Genomic DNA, 17,283 nt, shown 5'->3' with positions numbered 1-17,283 from the left:
TGAGTCAGGGGCACCTGTGGCAGCCCAGGCGCTGTTGGAAGAGCTGCGTACAGCCCTCCTGAGCTCTTTTTTCACTGGCAAAGGCCATGGGCCAGTCCTTCACTGTTTTCAGGGCAGCCCCGCAGGCCAGATCTAAGCAACTTGCGGGCCAGATTCGGCCCAGAGGCCTTGGGTTTGACACCTCTGCCTTAGGATGACCCACCTAACTAAGTGATTATTGAAATCAACATTTATTTTACTTGGCACACAATTTGCATGCCAAGCAAATTTTAACTCACGGCCCTCCAAATCAAATAACCTCTTATTCTGGAAAGTCACCCACTCTTTAAGCCAGACTAAATAGCAAGCATCAAAGTACAATCTGGTAAACCCAAATTCCCAAATCTTTCTTTAGCATCTTAAAATAATTTATACCTAATTCTTGGTGTCCCCCCCCCCTTGCCATATAAACTTAGAAATTTCCATCTCCCACTGCTTAAATGGGATGTCACTTATAAGTATTGGAATAGGAAAAAATCTACTGAGGACTCTGTGATCTTTCTCAGTAGAAAAAGAGGACAGGATTTTCCATATAGTATTTAGCATTTTCCATATAGTATTTAGCAGAAGAGAGAATGGCAGTTAAGCATCTCTTGTAATTCATGGTAATCTGCTGAAATGCCCTCTTTTGCAGGATTACTGAAGATGCAGTACCTGCCCCTCTGGGGCATATGTCACAAGGACATGCCATCATCAGTTATGTTCTAATTGCTGAATGTAAGAGGTGATTATTGCAGACTAATCACCACACTCTGAGTTATCCCAGCACAATTATAGAGCTCTTGTTTACATTGATTATTATCATAAGTAGCAGTGTTATGGCTGATACGTGAGAGAGCAGTAGCAATCATACACAACTAGCAGTATCAATAGCACTACACTGCTTTAAATTAGAGGGAGATGGACAAAACAGGAGATTTACTTATAATCAGTAACCAAGTTATTCCATATTAATATATATCAATTAATAGAATATGGTGTCATGGAGAGAGCTGAGTAGGGAATGGACCAGATCACATCCGTGAACATCTCTCCAACACTATTTTGCTATGATTTTTCTCTCCAAAGTACAGGATTAAAATCTACATAGAACTTCTGTAATAGTATGTGAGAAAGACCTTGAGAAATGGGTGAAGAAATACTGCCTAGGGTAGAAGACACCAAGTTTTGCAACTTGGTGGCCTGGCTTGGAGTGGAGAATGGAATTGGGCTGCATGAGTGACGGGCCAGCGTGCGCATGCAATGCAGCCTTTATACAAGCAACGGGCCAGCATGCGCGAGTGCCTGTTGGCTTGCTGCTCACACAAGTTGAGCTGCACATGCGTGCACACACTCTGGCCGGCCACTCAGAGGCTACAGCTCAGTACTGAGCCGCAGCCCAGGGATTGAGGATCCCTGGCCTAGGGATAAAAGAGTTTTCTGCTATCTTTTTTACAGCCTGAAAAGTTAGGGATGGTCCTTCTGAATCTCTTTCTCCACCGATTATGCAGGTGTAGGCTACACCCTCTCTTACCTGATCATTCCTTAGATAGCAGCTCTTTGCCCCGTTTCTCAAGGTCTTTTTCACATTCCATTGCAACGTCTGACAAACAGCATCTGTTTTCTCCATAGAATAAACTAGCATCCTGGCCATGGCCATATTATTTAATGAAGAAAATGATACAAAGGAAAAAGAGGAGTTTAAAAGCCCTTCTTTAGTGCAATCATCTTGATTTAATCTGGGGATATTAGTGGCTGATGTTAATGAAAGGAAAGGAAAGAAAAGAGGGAGGGAGGGAGGGAGGGAAGAAGGAAGGAAAGAAGGAAGGAGAGAGAGAAAGAAAAAGAAAGAAGAAAAAAGAGAAGAAAAGAAGAAAAGAAAAGAAAAGAAAAGAAAAGAAAAGAAAAGAAAAGAAAAGAAAAGAACACAGGAATCCTGAACACAGTTCTTCAGTTTTTTCTCCCATGAGAGACTGTCTGAGGAGTTTGTGCAAAGCAAGAACATAGATTATGATGTGCAGTGAGATTCTTCAAAGACTCACTTGACAAAGAAGAATGTATGTAATAAATGTGCAAATGGAAATCGTACTGCTGGTTAGAAATAGGAGTGGGTGATGGATTTATGAGGATTATAGAATTTTTCTGTGATTTCAGGACAGAATGATAGCTAAAGTCATAATCCTTGCAATCTATGACAAACTGCGGGTGTTATCCATAAAGCTCATGTGGCATCTTGCCCACCTTATCCATGCTGCAAGTAAAAGTTAATTAATTTTAAAAATAAAGATATATTAGAAGAGAAAGCAATTGAAATTATAATAGAAGCAAGGAAAATATGAAGTCTCATTTTAACTCACCAACAATTGAGGCTGCTGTTCTGAAGACAGTCTTCACTTAAAATATTCTGGCTATCATCTTGTATACCATAGGTTTCAGATTTTGCAAGGTGAACCACATTTCCATAAAAGCCATGGCACTTGCAATTGCAACATTACTTTAGATAATAGATTTGATCAGGTAAATATTCCTCTTATGTCAAGATCTTAGATGTTATGATCTAGATGTAATCGAAGACCGCAAAAGTTATGGTTAAGGACTGCATAGATATGGAGACAATATTTTCTGGTTTGTACTGCTCAAGGGTATATTTGTTTGTTTGCATCCTGCCTTTATTATATTTACAAATAATTCCAGGCAGCAAAAATAGCTAACACATTTTCCTCTCCCTGTTTTACCTACAACAACAACCCTGGGAGATCCATTGGAGAGAAAGGGAACGATTAGCCCAAATAACCCAGCTGACTTTCCTGTATATATATACCAATAATACAAATGTGTACATTGAACTATATAGACTCCGTGATAGTGGATTGCAATAATAACATATTTTCCAGCCTTAGTAAAACATGGAATATGGACAGCTTTTTAGGAATATTTGAAGAGAATGTTTCTTGGATGTTTTCTAGGTTTGAAGAAAAAAATAATTTATGAATTATAACTTCTAATGTGGAATAAAAAGTAGATGGTCCCAATAAGAGGCTGTGGATGGTTCTATCTGGGAATTAAAACCTGTATTTTGAGAAAGACTTTTGAAATATCTCATTAATGGTAAACAGACTTCTAATGCTTAATCATCCATAATCACGACGACGACTTACATTTAGAAAGCTTTTAAACAAATGAGTAGAGATACCAGTTCCAGAACCAAGCTGTTATTCAACATATAAAGAATGAAATGTTCAGCATGATAGTATATTTTTCAGATTGCAAGACCAAGATATTTTCTAAGAATGTAATTAACCATTCAGAAAATAAAAAGTGAGAACAGAGAATAAGAAAGGCATTTTATGATTGTTAAATGTGTTGAATATGTTCCTTATTACTTCTGTACCAAGTACAAATAATAGAGATTCTAAACAAAAGATTTCTATGAACAATAAGAATACTGTGGCAGGTCTACTATTACTAATGTACCATATTTTTATATTAGTTCAACCTATAAAGTGCCAAAGTCAAAAGAAATCTTCAGAATTATTACAACAGTGCTTCAATGGCTAGTGCTAATGCCAAATTAAACATTGCCTCAATTCCTATTACTAGAAAAGATTTAATTTGAAATATTTAAAAATCATTTTTATTACCTGAAAGAGTACATTGTGTAGTCTTTTCCAATGGGGTACATTGCAGATTAACTACAACTCTCAGGCTGCAAGGATGGAAACTCTATATCAACATGTTTATCTACTGTGTGCATTTCCTGAATAATATGCTATCTTTGAAATGAATAGGCAAAATAGGAGTTCTAGAACAAGGGTCTCCAACTTTGGTAACTTTAAGCCTGGAGGACTTGAATTCCCAGAACTTTCTGGGAGTTGAAATCTGCCAGGCTTAAAGTTGCCAAGGTTGGAGACCCCTGTTCTAGAATTTTTCTCTGACGTTTACAAATATTTTTTTAATGTTGTATTGTTGTTGTTGTTAGTTGTGAAGTCATGTCCGACCCATCACGACCCCATGGATAACGTTCCTCCATGCTTTCCTGTCCTCTACCATCCTCTGGAGCCCATTTAAGCTCACTCCTACTGCTTCAGTGACTCAATCCAGCCACCTCGTTCTCTGTCATCCCTTTCTTCTTTTGCCCTCAATCAATCTATATTGTATTACCTTTTTTAAAAAAAATATCCAAATGCATAAAATCTAATTACTATTAGTTCAGCATAGATTTAGGGAATATTCTATTAGAAAGGTGAATTGAATTAGGTAGATTCCAGTCATTCAAAAAACAAGTCACAGTATTTTTAAAAAAATGACAATATTTGGTTGACACAAACAAGTTCACAGGAACATGCTTGGATGTTATTAAATATTTCCCATTCCCCCCTCCAAGATAATTTATTGCTATTGAAGATCTATGCCTTTCTTATTTTATTCTAATGAGCCAATCCATTTGAGGAGGTATATTAGGCTGTTATGGTAAGTGGATCAAGGTCTCATACTGAGCTTCATGATTGAGTGATAATCTGAATATTTAAGTTTTTCCAAATCTAGCACTGTAGCTGCTACATTACACTGATGAGTGATTATATAGTTTGGTTAGTTATTTTTCTTGTTTAAGAAGGTTGATGCAAATAATCATTTAACTTTATACAAATAATACATCACTATCACTATTTAATGCATCTAGGCCCAGCTTTTTCTGGAGAATTGCACTCCAGTTGAATGTGGTTGTATATTTTGATCTTGTGCTCTCAAGAATAAATAATCAAAGAACAGTCCATATCTCTAAGGGAGAAAGTAGTTATGAAAATGCATGATAAATTCATCATGACATCTTAATATTCTGTAGCCATGTGTCATTTTGACATTATTGTGGCATTTTAGGATATAGTTGGAAAAATTCTATAGTAAAAGGAATTGAACAAGAATTAGAATATATTGCTGAAGGGGCTGAATCTAAAGTAGATCAGTTGTACTGAAATTCCTTTGTAATTATTGTGAAATGTTAATCATAATTAATTTAAATCCAGTTCATTTGCTTGATAATAATATGACTAATTTAGATTGGATTACATCTAAAATAACATATTAGTTAACAGCCATATACCAAGAAATGTGTTGCTAAAAATAACCTATGCTATTATATCAATAGGTAGCCTATGGTAAACTAACACTCTCTCCCTCTCTCTCTCTCTCTCTCTTCCCCCCCTCCCTCTCTCCCCTTTAGCTCTCTATCTAACCTACATAACAGTTGCAAAAATCACTAAGTAGGACAAATGTTTTGAATATACCACCAAATGGAGTATTGTGAAGCAAATGTAATCCCCAACCATTGATGGAGAGTAAAGCAATGTTGGGGAGAAATTATATTGAGTAGATATAACAATGTGACTATCAACTATTCTCAGCCTTTTCTCTTAATAAAACACATTATCATGGCTGCCTTAAAGCCCAGAGGGGATTTCTTAAAAATGAAGAAGCTGAAGCTTATGCCCAGTTTGAAACAGAAGGAGGGTAGGGCCTCAGGTGGAGAATGCATCTGTTCTCAGCACACCATTCAGCCTGAGTATAACAGTTGGTTTCCCTGGGATTGCAAAGGTCACTTCCTGCCAGAACTGGCTTGGACCAGTTCCACCCTGGAGATAGTGTCCATCAGTCTCCCTCTTGAAGAAACTGGAGAATACAGAATTTGGGCTCAGAGAAAATTCAGGGAAAGGAGAGGAATCTGGAGCAGACTGAGAGAAAGCGTGTACAACAATGTCCCATGGATCAGTTGCTAATTGTTCTTATCTCTTCTCTGTATACAGGCTGGCAAAAGATGGTCAAGCAGTCCCATGAAGTGCTGTTTCCAGATTTATACATTGATTTCTAACTGGAAGTCACAGCAAAGCTAGTGATTTTGAAACAAGAAAGTTAACAGATCCATATATACCATTTTAGACAAAGATGGGTCTTTAAAAAAAAATAATCATTAGAATACTTTTGGACAGTTCTCACCACTGCCAAAATGGACTGGGTATCTAATTCTTTTTCTGTAGTTGACGCTGTCATTCCAGTGACAGCACATTCCAGTGTGCTGAAAACATGGCTATTTAGTGAAGTATGAAAAGTCATATTACCTCAGCATTCTGGCTCCTTTAAATCAGAAGGAACAGAACCTGCAGAAAACAACAAGAATAGCACTGCCTTCTTCCTTCCAAATTACGTATTTTAGTAATTCTGAAGTTTACTTTAAGTATCTTCAAATGCTTTTAGGCATATTAGATTCCTAGAACAAACTGTCCATCATGCCTTATTCATTCAGAAATGGAAAGTTTTGTAACGTACGGTAGTGGCAGTTATGGGATAGTTCAAAAAGCGCATCTGGAGTGGAAAGAAAAGAGATGGGGAATTTTTCCTGCAAATAGAAGAAACAAAAAGGTAATGAATAATGGCTAATTAATACAGGATGAAAGGAATAAAGCAAATGATAGTGGATCCAGCTAGGGTAATGAGGCAAAAAATCTGAAACATAATGTTAAAATCTCTAGAAGCTGAATGTTGATATGGAAAGAGTAATAGAATACAGAATCAGGCCATTATTTTTTATTTGCTTTCTGAGCTGACCAAAAAGGGCTGAAATGAACCTATCAGTTCATAACAATAAGAGTAATTCAGTGTTAAAAATACCCATTTGTCTGTGCAAAGCCTGGGCAATCGTTGAACAGTATCTTGATTCAGGAGAAAAATGCCATTTATCCTGTAGGCTGATAAAATTAAAAAGGTACTTTAACAGGATTAAGAGAAAAAAAAAGAATTTTAGAATGTTTTTAGTAATTTGGCAAAAATGTTTAGATACCGATATTATAAATATTTCAGAACTATAGAGCTAGCTGCAGATTTCATTTTCCCGTTATAACAATTAAGCTAAGTGAGGTTTTAAGGCCAAATGAGATAAAATTTGCAAGTGAACATTTCTCCATGGATTCTGAATGGAAAATGTATGTTGAATAAGTAAACAAACAAATAAGGATATTGTGAGTGGGAAGCATGCCCAAGGCCTGCAGGCACACTGAGGAGTGGGAAGCAGAGCACAAGTTGCTTCAGCAGTAGGGAAGATCTGGGAGACCCAGGGTAAGTCATGTGTGAGTTGGGGAGGTGCTACATGTGAGCTGGGCCTCTCAAGGATTCCTCTGCCCCTGAAGCACCCCATGCTTCAATTAACAACTTGCATGGTCACTTAACAACCTCATTGGGGAGATAGGAATAGGTGCAGTTAAGCGAGGTGCTTACATGGCACCTTGTTTAACAACCATCACAACTTAGGTTTCGTTATGGTTGTAAGTTGAATAAGTTGAGTATCAGTAGAATGTTTTCCCATTACTTTCATTACTTTCATTATTATTCAGAATTCATTGGAATTTTGATTGACTGATTGATTACAATGCTGTCTTTATAAATACCTTGAGTATACGTCTATTAAAAAAAAATTCAAATAATTTATTTCTTTTCTAGCTATTTAGTTTTGAGCTGTATATGTGTATTAGGCTTTAGTTATTTATGGGCTGAATGCTTTTAGAAATTGCTATTATTGTTTTCATTCATTTTTTTAAATTAATATTAATGATTATATGGGTAATTATTTTAGAAACCTTGAGGAGTTTGTTTTCCCTTTGATATTACATGCATTTCTTTAAATTAAATAAACAAAATGGTTACTAATGGTGATACAAAATGAAGTGTAAAGTACAATATTGTTTATTGTAAGAGCTTTTTAATCATATTTCAAAGCATCAAAATTCCACAGAACGAAGAGATACTTCTTTATCGCTCAAGGCTTTTACCAAACGAAGGGAAATCCCACCGATCTTCAATCTTATAGGCTTTAAATTGTCTGTCCTATCCATTTTGCTGTAAAAAAAACCAAAACCCCAACAACATTGAGTTAATCTACATAATTAAGTTTAGGCATCTGCATTTGCAAAAAGCCTAACTAGAAAAATATTTTATTTGTTTCCCCCCAGAAAGTTCCCAAGCCAAACTCAACCAGAATTCCACATCAGATGCAAACCTCATGAAATATAGGACAATCAGCCAGATTCCACAGTTCACCCTCAACTTTGTGGAATTCAACCTCGAGAAGCATCGTTCAGGCTCTACCACAGAGATTGAGATAATCGCCCCGCACAAAGTAACAGAACGCACCCAGAATGTAACTGAAAAAGTCACTCAGGTATGTGGCTTCTGAGGTAGCATGAAGATGAATCACTAATAGGGTGGAGGAAGGCAAATTCAGCTGAAAGAAAATACACACATAAATAATCTATACATAAATGTACAGCAGTACATTTTAAATTGCTTTGGATACAATACAAATATGCCCCAGTAGTATTTTCCCCCTATGTATTCATGACATTGCTATTATCTCACTCCCATCCCACAGCAGTAGTCATTTGCCTCTTTTGGCACAATTTTTGTTATGGATATGACTTATGTTCTTAAGAATGAAAATGTAGTTACAGGTTGGAGATAGATCTATCTATCTATCTATCTATCTATCTATCTATCTATCATCTATGTATCTATACACACACACACACACACACACACACATACATTTAGATTTTTATAAAAGACAAATCTTAAAAGAGAGAGAGAAAGAGAGAGACAGAAGAAAGAAGAGAAGAAAGTGTAAAGAAAAAATGCAAAAAACAAAAAACAGTGATAACTAAAAAAAAAATTATTTCCAATTGTCTTTTCAACAAATACAAACCTATCATTTCACCTCCCTCCCTCTTAACTATTTCAGAGATCCATTCAGTCCCTTTTGTAATCCTCATCTTTTTCAATCATTAAATCCATAAATTATCATTTCACTTTTTTTTCTTCTTTTAGCAATAAGTCCATAAATGTTTTCAGAGAAGCCCTTACTGTTTTCTTCCTGACAAAACAGGCCAGTTTTACCATTTTCACCAATTATGATAGTTTCACAATTGATTCCTCTATGTGGTAATTTCTGTACTCTTCCATTGTTGCAGAAAGAGTAATCTAAATGATAGGTTTACGATCAATGCTCGTATTGTCGACATTGTTGGTCTTCTTCTGCTTCAACTTAACATGGAGCTTGGACATAAAACAATTTGTTCTTTGTTGTACAGTCACCTATGTCACATCTTTGCTATTACAATTGAACTCTTCTATCTTATACTGAAATTAGTCCTTGACTTACTAAGTAGTAGCAATTGTTAAGCAAGGCACCCATGTTAATGATGTAGTATATAAAAAAGTATTTTCTTCAGCTGGGTTGAATCTCTGCCTTAGATTTCTGGTAAATTCATAGTAAAAAAAGGTATACATTAGTTCACTGTAATAACAATTATTGGATGTACTGCTTCACAAAAGATAGGCTGGTTCTGATCTAGCCTATATTGGATTTTGGATTTAGGGCAGTGGTGGGTTTCAATTTTTTTTACTACCGGTTCTGGGGGTGTGGCTTGGTGGGTGTGGCATAGCATGGTAGGCGTGGCTTAGTGGGCATGACAGGGGCAGAATACTGTAAAATCTCCATTCCCTCCCCAATCCAGGGGGAAGTTACTGCAAAATCCCCATTTCCTCCCCATTAGCTGGGACTTGGGAAGTAGAGAATAGATGGGGGAAGGGCCAGTCAGAATTTTTACTACCGGTTCTCCAAACTACTCAAAATTTCTGCTACCGGTTCTCCAGAACTGGTCAGAACCTGCTGAAACCCACCTCTGATCTAGGGTGAATGTATGTCTGTGATTAAAACCGAGGAGAGAAGACATAGTACTGAAGGATTCTCCAACATTACTACTAATATTCCCATCTCCCCTCCAGATCTCTATAATATGTTTCTGAGTGGAACTTAATGGGCATAGGTCATCAATATGGACTTGCTGCTACATTTTATTAGAAACAGTCCCAGTGTAGCCCATTTAGGGGGAAAAGATTCCTTTTATGTGCGCAGTCTCACAGAACACCTTTGCTCTACTCTCTGCAGTTCCCTGAGCTTTTGAGTTGAGAGTGAATGGTAATTCCATGACCTCATCTTCAGTGAGCAACAGTAGATGTATCTGCTGTTTGCTGTTTTGCCCTACACCCTTTGCCTGCTCAGAGACAATCAGTCTCATGGTGGTGCTGGAGCTTGCTACTTGTCATCTGTCAGCACTTCTGAGCTGGCTCTGGCACAGGCTGCTTGTCACTGGTCTCCCTCTGACTCTGAATTCACCATGATATTCACCAGCAAAGATTTAGAGGCAAAAAGAAGAGGACAACTAGTAGTAAGGTGAAGAATGATGGGTACACTTAGAAACCCCAAAGGCCTAGGATGGGGAAAGATAATCATGGAGAAAATATATTGATGTGATTACTGCAGATTAACACAGATTTAATGGCATTTCATCATCATCAATCTTCTTCTGCATTTCAGTGTCACAATATGCCATGATGCAATTTCTGAGGCAGTACAAAATATCGGGGGTGGGGTGGGGGTGGAGTTACAAAAGTTAAAAGGAGCATTCCTGTCTGACATCTGCCTCCCATATCTTTGTGCACAGATTCATCTTTGCACATCTAGTGATAGTACTTGCCCATCCATAGAAAAAAATTGGATTCTTCCTACAAGAGTTACATAGTTAGCCACTTGTTTTGTAACTGTTGTTTTAATATTACTTTCCCACTAAACCAGAGACTAATAGTTGTCACTTCTTGTGGTGTTTGTTATGCCAGTTGTGGTTTAAAACTGTTGGAAGAAATATCCTTCTGGGTTCAGTTCCAAGTGGGGAAAAAGACACTGGATTCATGGAAGTTGCTGGGAAAGAAGGTTTATTGATGAACAGGATCACATGGCTTGAGATCCTGGGCAGAAAAGAGCAGAGATGCTGAGAGTGCCTGGATTTTATGCCCTCTCTTGGGCTTTGAATTTGAACTTGTATTCTGATTGGTTGTTAGACTCTCATGGGGCCATGCAGGGGCAATTCTGTAGTCTATCCTGAGTCCCAAGCTTGGTTGAGCTTTGCTGGTTGATGATGTAATGAAGGGGATTTGGGCAATTCCTATTATGGCTCTGCTAGAAGGAGGTAGACTAGACTGGCTCAGGCCTTAGTAGGCCCATTGACAAAGGTGGGAGGCTGAGTTTCTGCCTCCCTTTTAGGGGAAATATTTTGCCCTTTTAATATTTCCTAAAATATCTCGTTTTCCTAAGAGAAGGGTGGGTGCTAACTTCCTACAAAACCATTATAACTGTCTCAGTAACATTGCTACATCCACTTTTTGCCTTGAAAAACTACCCTGAGGTTTGGACAGATAGAATCTACCAAGGATAGATCACTTACTTTTCTTCTGGATTAAATATCCTGCAAGCAGATCATCCTCTTGTATTCTTATATTAATAATGTCACCCTCCTCCAAAGTACAAAGCAGATGACAGTATTGTCACTGACAAGCCTACTAAATATGGCTATAATGCCAATTTTTTCAAATTCTTATCTCAAATCACTTTCTGAATCATCATATTATTTAGATTGCTATTGGCTATTAGATAAATTCACAGATTTATCAGCGAAAATTTGCCCCAGTAAGAAAAAGCACATGATAATAAAGATTTGTATTCCCTTCAACCTTTGTTTCAAATTTTAAGCATTTTTAGTGTGTTTTGAGGCAAGAGAGATTATAAATCAGCTAATAAAAATAAATGAAGAAAAGTAAGGATATTTCACAAATTCACTAATCCTACATTTAAAAAGAAATGAGAGTGGAGAGGGAGAGGGAGAGAGGGAGAGAGAAAAGGTAAATGAGGCAGTATCAAATGTAGGGAGTGTGCATTCCCTTTTATTGTTGTTCCAAATGCAGTATATTGAAATAGAGAATTTTAGGAATATATGATATTTCAGGTTAGACCTGTTTTCACATTGAAGATGCTTAAAATAGCTTTATTTTAAATAGTCAAATACTCTTGGGATAATATTTAAGCTTTTTAATTTTGAATAAACTTTCATGATTTCCTATCCACTACCACTATTGAACTTGGCAAAATTTAATATGGAATTAGAGCAGTGGTGGGTTTCTACTGGTTCGCCCCAATTCAGATGAACCAGTAATGGCAGCGGCGGGAGGCTCTGCCCACCCACCCGACGTCATCACATCCTGTGCATGTGCAGAAGTACCTTGCACATGCTCACAGTTCCAAACCAGTAGCAAAGGTAAGTGGAATCCTCTCTATCCAAAATGTGGTGTCAGTGTTCCAAGTAATGCACCCATAGAAAACAGAACTCCGAGGCAGGCAGGTTCCTCAAAGAACAGTTTATTGGATAGTTCATATTGGTACAACTGGTGAAAGCTGGTTATTCCTCTGCTCTGGTCCTGTTAGATCTCTCAGCGGCTTTTGATACCATCGACCATGGTATCCTGCTGCGCCGGTTGGGGGGGTTGGGAGTGGGAGGCACCGTTTATCGGTGGTTCTCCTCCTATCTCTCCAACCGGTCGCAGACGGTGTTGACAGGGGGGCAGAGGTCGACCGCGAGGCACCTTACTTGTGGGGTGCCACAGGGGTCGATTCTCTCACCCCTCCTGTTCAACATCTATATGAAGCCGTTGGGCGAGATCATCAGTGGCTTCGGGGTGAGATACCAGCTGTACGCTGATGATACTCAGCTGTACTTTTCCACCCCGGGCCACCCCAACGAAGCTGTCGAGGTGCTGTCCCAGTGTTTGGAGGCCGTACGGGTCTGGATGGGGAGAAACAGGCTCAAGCTCAATCCCTCCAAGACTGAGTGGCTGTGGATGCCGGCACCCCGATACAGTCAGCTGCAGCCGCAGCTGACTGTTGGGGGCGAGTTATTGGCCCCAAAGGAGGGAGGCGCAACTTGGGTGTTCTCCTGGATGCACGGCTGTCGCTTGAAGATCATTTGGCGGCCGTCTCCAGGAGAGCCTTTCACCAGGTTCGCCTGGTTCACCAGTTGCGCCCCTTCCTTGATCGGGATGCCCTATGCACAGCCACTCATGCTCTTGTTACCTCTCGCCTGGATTATTGCAATGCTCTCTACATGGGGCTCCCCTTGAGATGCACTCGGAGGCTTCATTTGGTCCAGAATGCAGCTGCGCGGGTGATAGAGGGAGCTCCACGTAGCTCCCATGTAACACCTCTCCTGCGCAGACTGCACTGGCTACCTGTTGCCTTTCAGGTGCATTTCAAGGTTCTGGTTACCACCTTTAAAGTGCTCCATGGCTTGGGGCCTGGGTACTTACGGGACCGCCTGCTGTTACCGCATGCCTCCCACTGACCTGTACGCTCACACAGAGAGGGACTTCTCAGGGTGCTGTCCGCCAAACAATGTTGGCTGGCAGCCCCAGGGGAAGATCCTTCTCTGGGGGGGGCTCCTACTCTCTGGAATGAACTTCCCCCCGGTTTACGCCAAATATCTGACCTTCGGACCTTTCGCCGCGAACTGAAAACATATTTGTTTGTTCGCGCAGGGCTTTCTTAAATTGTTTAGATTTTAAATTTAATTGTTATTTAAGTTTTAAATTGGGTTTTTTTTAGATTATATATTTTAATTTATCGGCCTAACTGTATAATAAGTTTTTTAATTTATTTTTAATTGTACATTGTTTATTTTTATCTTGGCTGTACACCGCCCTGAGTCCTTCGGGAGAAGGGCGGTCTAGAAATCTAATAAAATAAAATAAATAATAATAAATAAACTCTGAAATTTTCCATGGCTTTCACCTAATTAAAAGTAGAAGTCTCCCCTTTCCCCCCAAGTCTGGAGCTGGAGCCAGGCATTCGGCCACCCAGTGGCCTTGCTAGTCACATTGGAGATTTGATGGGCTGCCCTGGGTGTCCCCTCAGTTGCTCCTCAGCTTGGCATGGGCTAGACCGACAACCCAGCTGGCATGTTTCAGTCTGGCATTTTGGTTTCTTCTTGGCTAGTCCACACTTCTTATGCTGGTTGAGTTTGAGGTCCATGGCCACTGCCATTCGGTACCACTCCTGGATGCAGTCGGGGACTCCTCGGGAGACATATGTGTGAAGCAGCCCTGGGTCTAGTCCATCTTTGAAGAAATGGACCAGAAGTCACTCGGGCCATCACCACAGCTTTCCCACATTTCTCCTGAACTTCCTGACATACTCTTTGGCAGGACGACCCTCCTGCTTAATGTCGCAGATTTCTACCTCAGCTTCCTGAGTCTGGGATTCATTCTCGAATCTGGACCTCAGTTCTTTCAAGAAGATGTCAATGTTCCCCAGCTCTGATGCATCTTCATCATAGAGCTAGTTCATCCACTTAGCCGCTTCCCTTTCCAGGCAGGCGGTTACACTTTCATGTCAAATGATCTAAGTGCCAAAGCCCACTGCAACTACATAGCAAAAAAGGCTCTAAGAGTTGTAAACCTAATTTTGCGCAGCTTCTTTTCCAAAAACACCACACTACTAACCAGAGCATATAAAACATTTGCTAGACCAATTCTAGAATACAACTTGCCTGTTTGGAACCCTCACCACATCTCTGACATCAGTACAATTGAACGTGTCCAGAAATATTTTACAAGAAGAGTTCTCCATTCCTCTGAAAACAATAAAATACCTTATCCCACCAGACTTGAAATCCTAGGCTTAGAAAACTTGAAACTCTGTCGCCTTCGACAAGACCTAAGCTTAACTCACAGAATCATCTATTGTAATGTCCTTCCTGTTAAAGACTACTTCAGCTTTAATTGCAATAATACTAGAGCAACTAATAGATTTAAACTTAACGTCAACCGCTTTAATCTAGATTGCAGAAAATATGACTTCTGTAACAGAATCATCAGTGCTTGGAATACTTTACCTGTCTCTTTGGTCTCTTCCCATAATCCTAAAAGTTTTATCCAAAAACTTTCTACTATTGACCTCACCCCATTCCTAAGAGGACCATAAGGGGCGTGCATAAGCGCACAAACATGCTTACCGTTCCTGTCCTATTGTTTTTCTTTTCTTCTTCCTATATATATGCTTATACCTCCTTATATTTACCCATATATGTGTTTATTTACTATATAATCTTTTTGTATGATACCTACATATATTGTTGTGACAAAATAAATAAATAAATAAATAAATAATAGCCTGGTCAGTGAGATAGTCGGGACAATAGTCATTGAGGTCAGCCCACACCTGGTTCAGAGAAAAGGCCAACTAGTACTTTTTTTTTAACTTAAACATTCCATCCTCCATTAAACATCTGGGTACAAATATCCCTGTGCAATAACAATCAAAATTTACAACAGTATTCATTACATTGATATTAATTCTCTAATCTTACAATAATAATAATGAGCATAATACATCTATTCATGTCTCCTTCTTAACATATCTTCTAATAAGAATATAATAATAAGATTAAATATAATAATCATGATAGTCATATTAATAAAAATCATCATATTGTTTGCTTCTCTATCGTAACGTTTTCTATATTTCACTGATCTCCATTTATTTCTAACTTCTACTTTTATTTTCCAACCATTCATAAAATAACTCCCATGCCACGTAATATTCAGTTTGTTCTTTCTCCTTTATAGCAAGCAATAATCTATTCATTTCTGTAATATTTCTTGTAATATTTTCCTAATCACATTCTCATCAGTAGGGATCTCTCCACTTTTCCAGTTTTGTGCAAATACAATTCTAGCTACGGTTAATACGTGTATAATTAAATATTTATTGGACCCTTTGCTATAAGTTTCAGGTAAAATCCCAACAGAAATATTTCTGATTTTAAGTCAGTGTGCTGCTTTATCATTTTTTCCAGCCACATTTGTATTTTTATCCAATATTTTTTTGCTTCTACACATGTCCACCAAATATGATAATAGGACCCAGGTATTTGGTGGCATTTCCAACATTTATTTATTTATTTATTTATTTATTTATTTTATTTGATTTTTATACCGCCCTTCTCCCGAAGGACTCAGGGCAGTGTACAGGCATAATAAAACCGACAATACAATATATAAGTTTAAAATACGATTTAAAAAACTTATTTTAAATTAGCCCAATGATTAAAATTTCCCATACTAAAAACCCCGTTTAAAATTAATAAATTTAAACATTAAAATCCCAATTTAAGCCAGCCCCGCGCGGATAAAAAGATGAGTCTTGAGTTCGCGATGAAATGTCCAAAGGTCAGGTATTTGGCGTAAACCCGGGGGAAGCTCGTTCCAGAGTGGGGGAGCCCCCACAGAGAAGGCCCTTCCCCGGGGGGCCGCCAGCCGACATTGTTTGGCGGACGGCACCCTGAGAAGTCCCTTTCTATGGGAGCGTACGGGTCGGTGGGAGGCGTGTGGTAACAGCAGGCGGTCCCGTAAGTACCCAGGTCCTAAGCCATGGAGCGATTTAAAGGTCATAACCAACACCTTAAAGTGCACCCGGAAGGCCACAGGCAGCCAGTGCAGTCTGCACAGGAGCGGTGTTACATGGGAGCTACGTAGCTCCTCTATAACCCGCGCAGCTGCATTCTGGACTAACTGAAGCCTCCGGCGCACTTCAAGGGAGCCCCATGTAGAGAGCATTACAGTAATCCAAGCGAGAGGTAACGAGCGCATGAGTGACTGTGCATAAGGCATCCCGATCAAGGAAGGCGCAACTGCGAACCAGGCGAACCTGGTGGAAGGCCCTCCTGGAGACGGCCGTCAAATGGTCTTCAAACGACAGCCGATCATCCAGGAGGACACCCAAGTTGCGCACCCTATCCTTTGGGGCCAGTAACTGCCTCCAACAGCCAGCCGCGGCTGCAGCTGACTGAATCGGGGTGCCGGCATCCACAGCCACTCCGTCTTGGAGGGATTAAGCTTGAGCCTGTTTCTCCCCATCCAGACCCGTACAGCTTCCAAACACCGGGACAGCACTTCGACAACTTCATTGGGATGGTCCGGGGTGGAAAAGTACAGCTGGGTGTCGTCAGCGTACTGCTGGTATCTCACCCCGAAACCACTGATGATCTCACCCAACGGCTTCATGTGGATGTTGAACAGCAGGGGCGAGAGAATCGACCCCTGTGGGACCCCACAAGTGAGGCCCCTCGCGGTCGACCTCTGCCCCCCTGTCAACACCGTCTGCGACCGGTCAGAGAGATAGGAGGAGAACCACCGATATACGGTGCCTCCCACTCCCAATCCCCCCAACCGGCGCAGCAAGATACCATGATCGATGGTATCGAACGCCGCTGAGAGGTCTAATAGGACCAGGGCAGAGGAATATCCCCTGTCCCTGGCCCTCCAGAGATCATCCACCAA

At 39.7% G+C, this 17,283-nt stretch overlaps 1 protein-coding gene across 1 annotated transcript in view; it reads left to right on the top strand.

The window, feature by feature from the left end:
• KCNH6 (potassium voltage-gated channel subfamily H member 6) overlaps positions 1-17,283 on the top strand; it is a 135,291-nt gene that overhangs the window by 83,438 nt on the left and 34,570 nt on the right. Inside the window, exon 4 of the mRNA XM_058183445.1 lies at positions 8,016-8,224. Coding sequence (XP_058039428.1) covers positions 8,016-8,224 — 209 coding nt within the window. The remainder of the gene's footprint in view (positions 1-8,015; positions 8,225-17,283) is intronic.

The sequence above is a fragment of the Ahaetulla prasina genome, chromosome 4 (assembly GCF_028640845.1).
Source record: "Ahaetulla prasina isolate Xishuangbanna chromosome 4, ASM2864084v1, whole genome shotgun sequence".
Classification (NCBI taxonomy): Eukaryota; Metazoa; Chordata; class Lepidosauria; order Squamata; family Colubridae; genus Ahaetulla; species Ahaetulla prasina.
The sequence above is the reverse complement of the archived record's forward strand: the minus strand, read 5'-3'. Positions and strand labels throughout refer to the sequence as shown.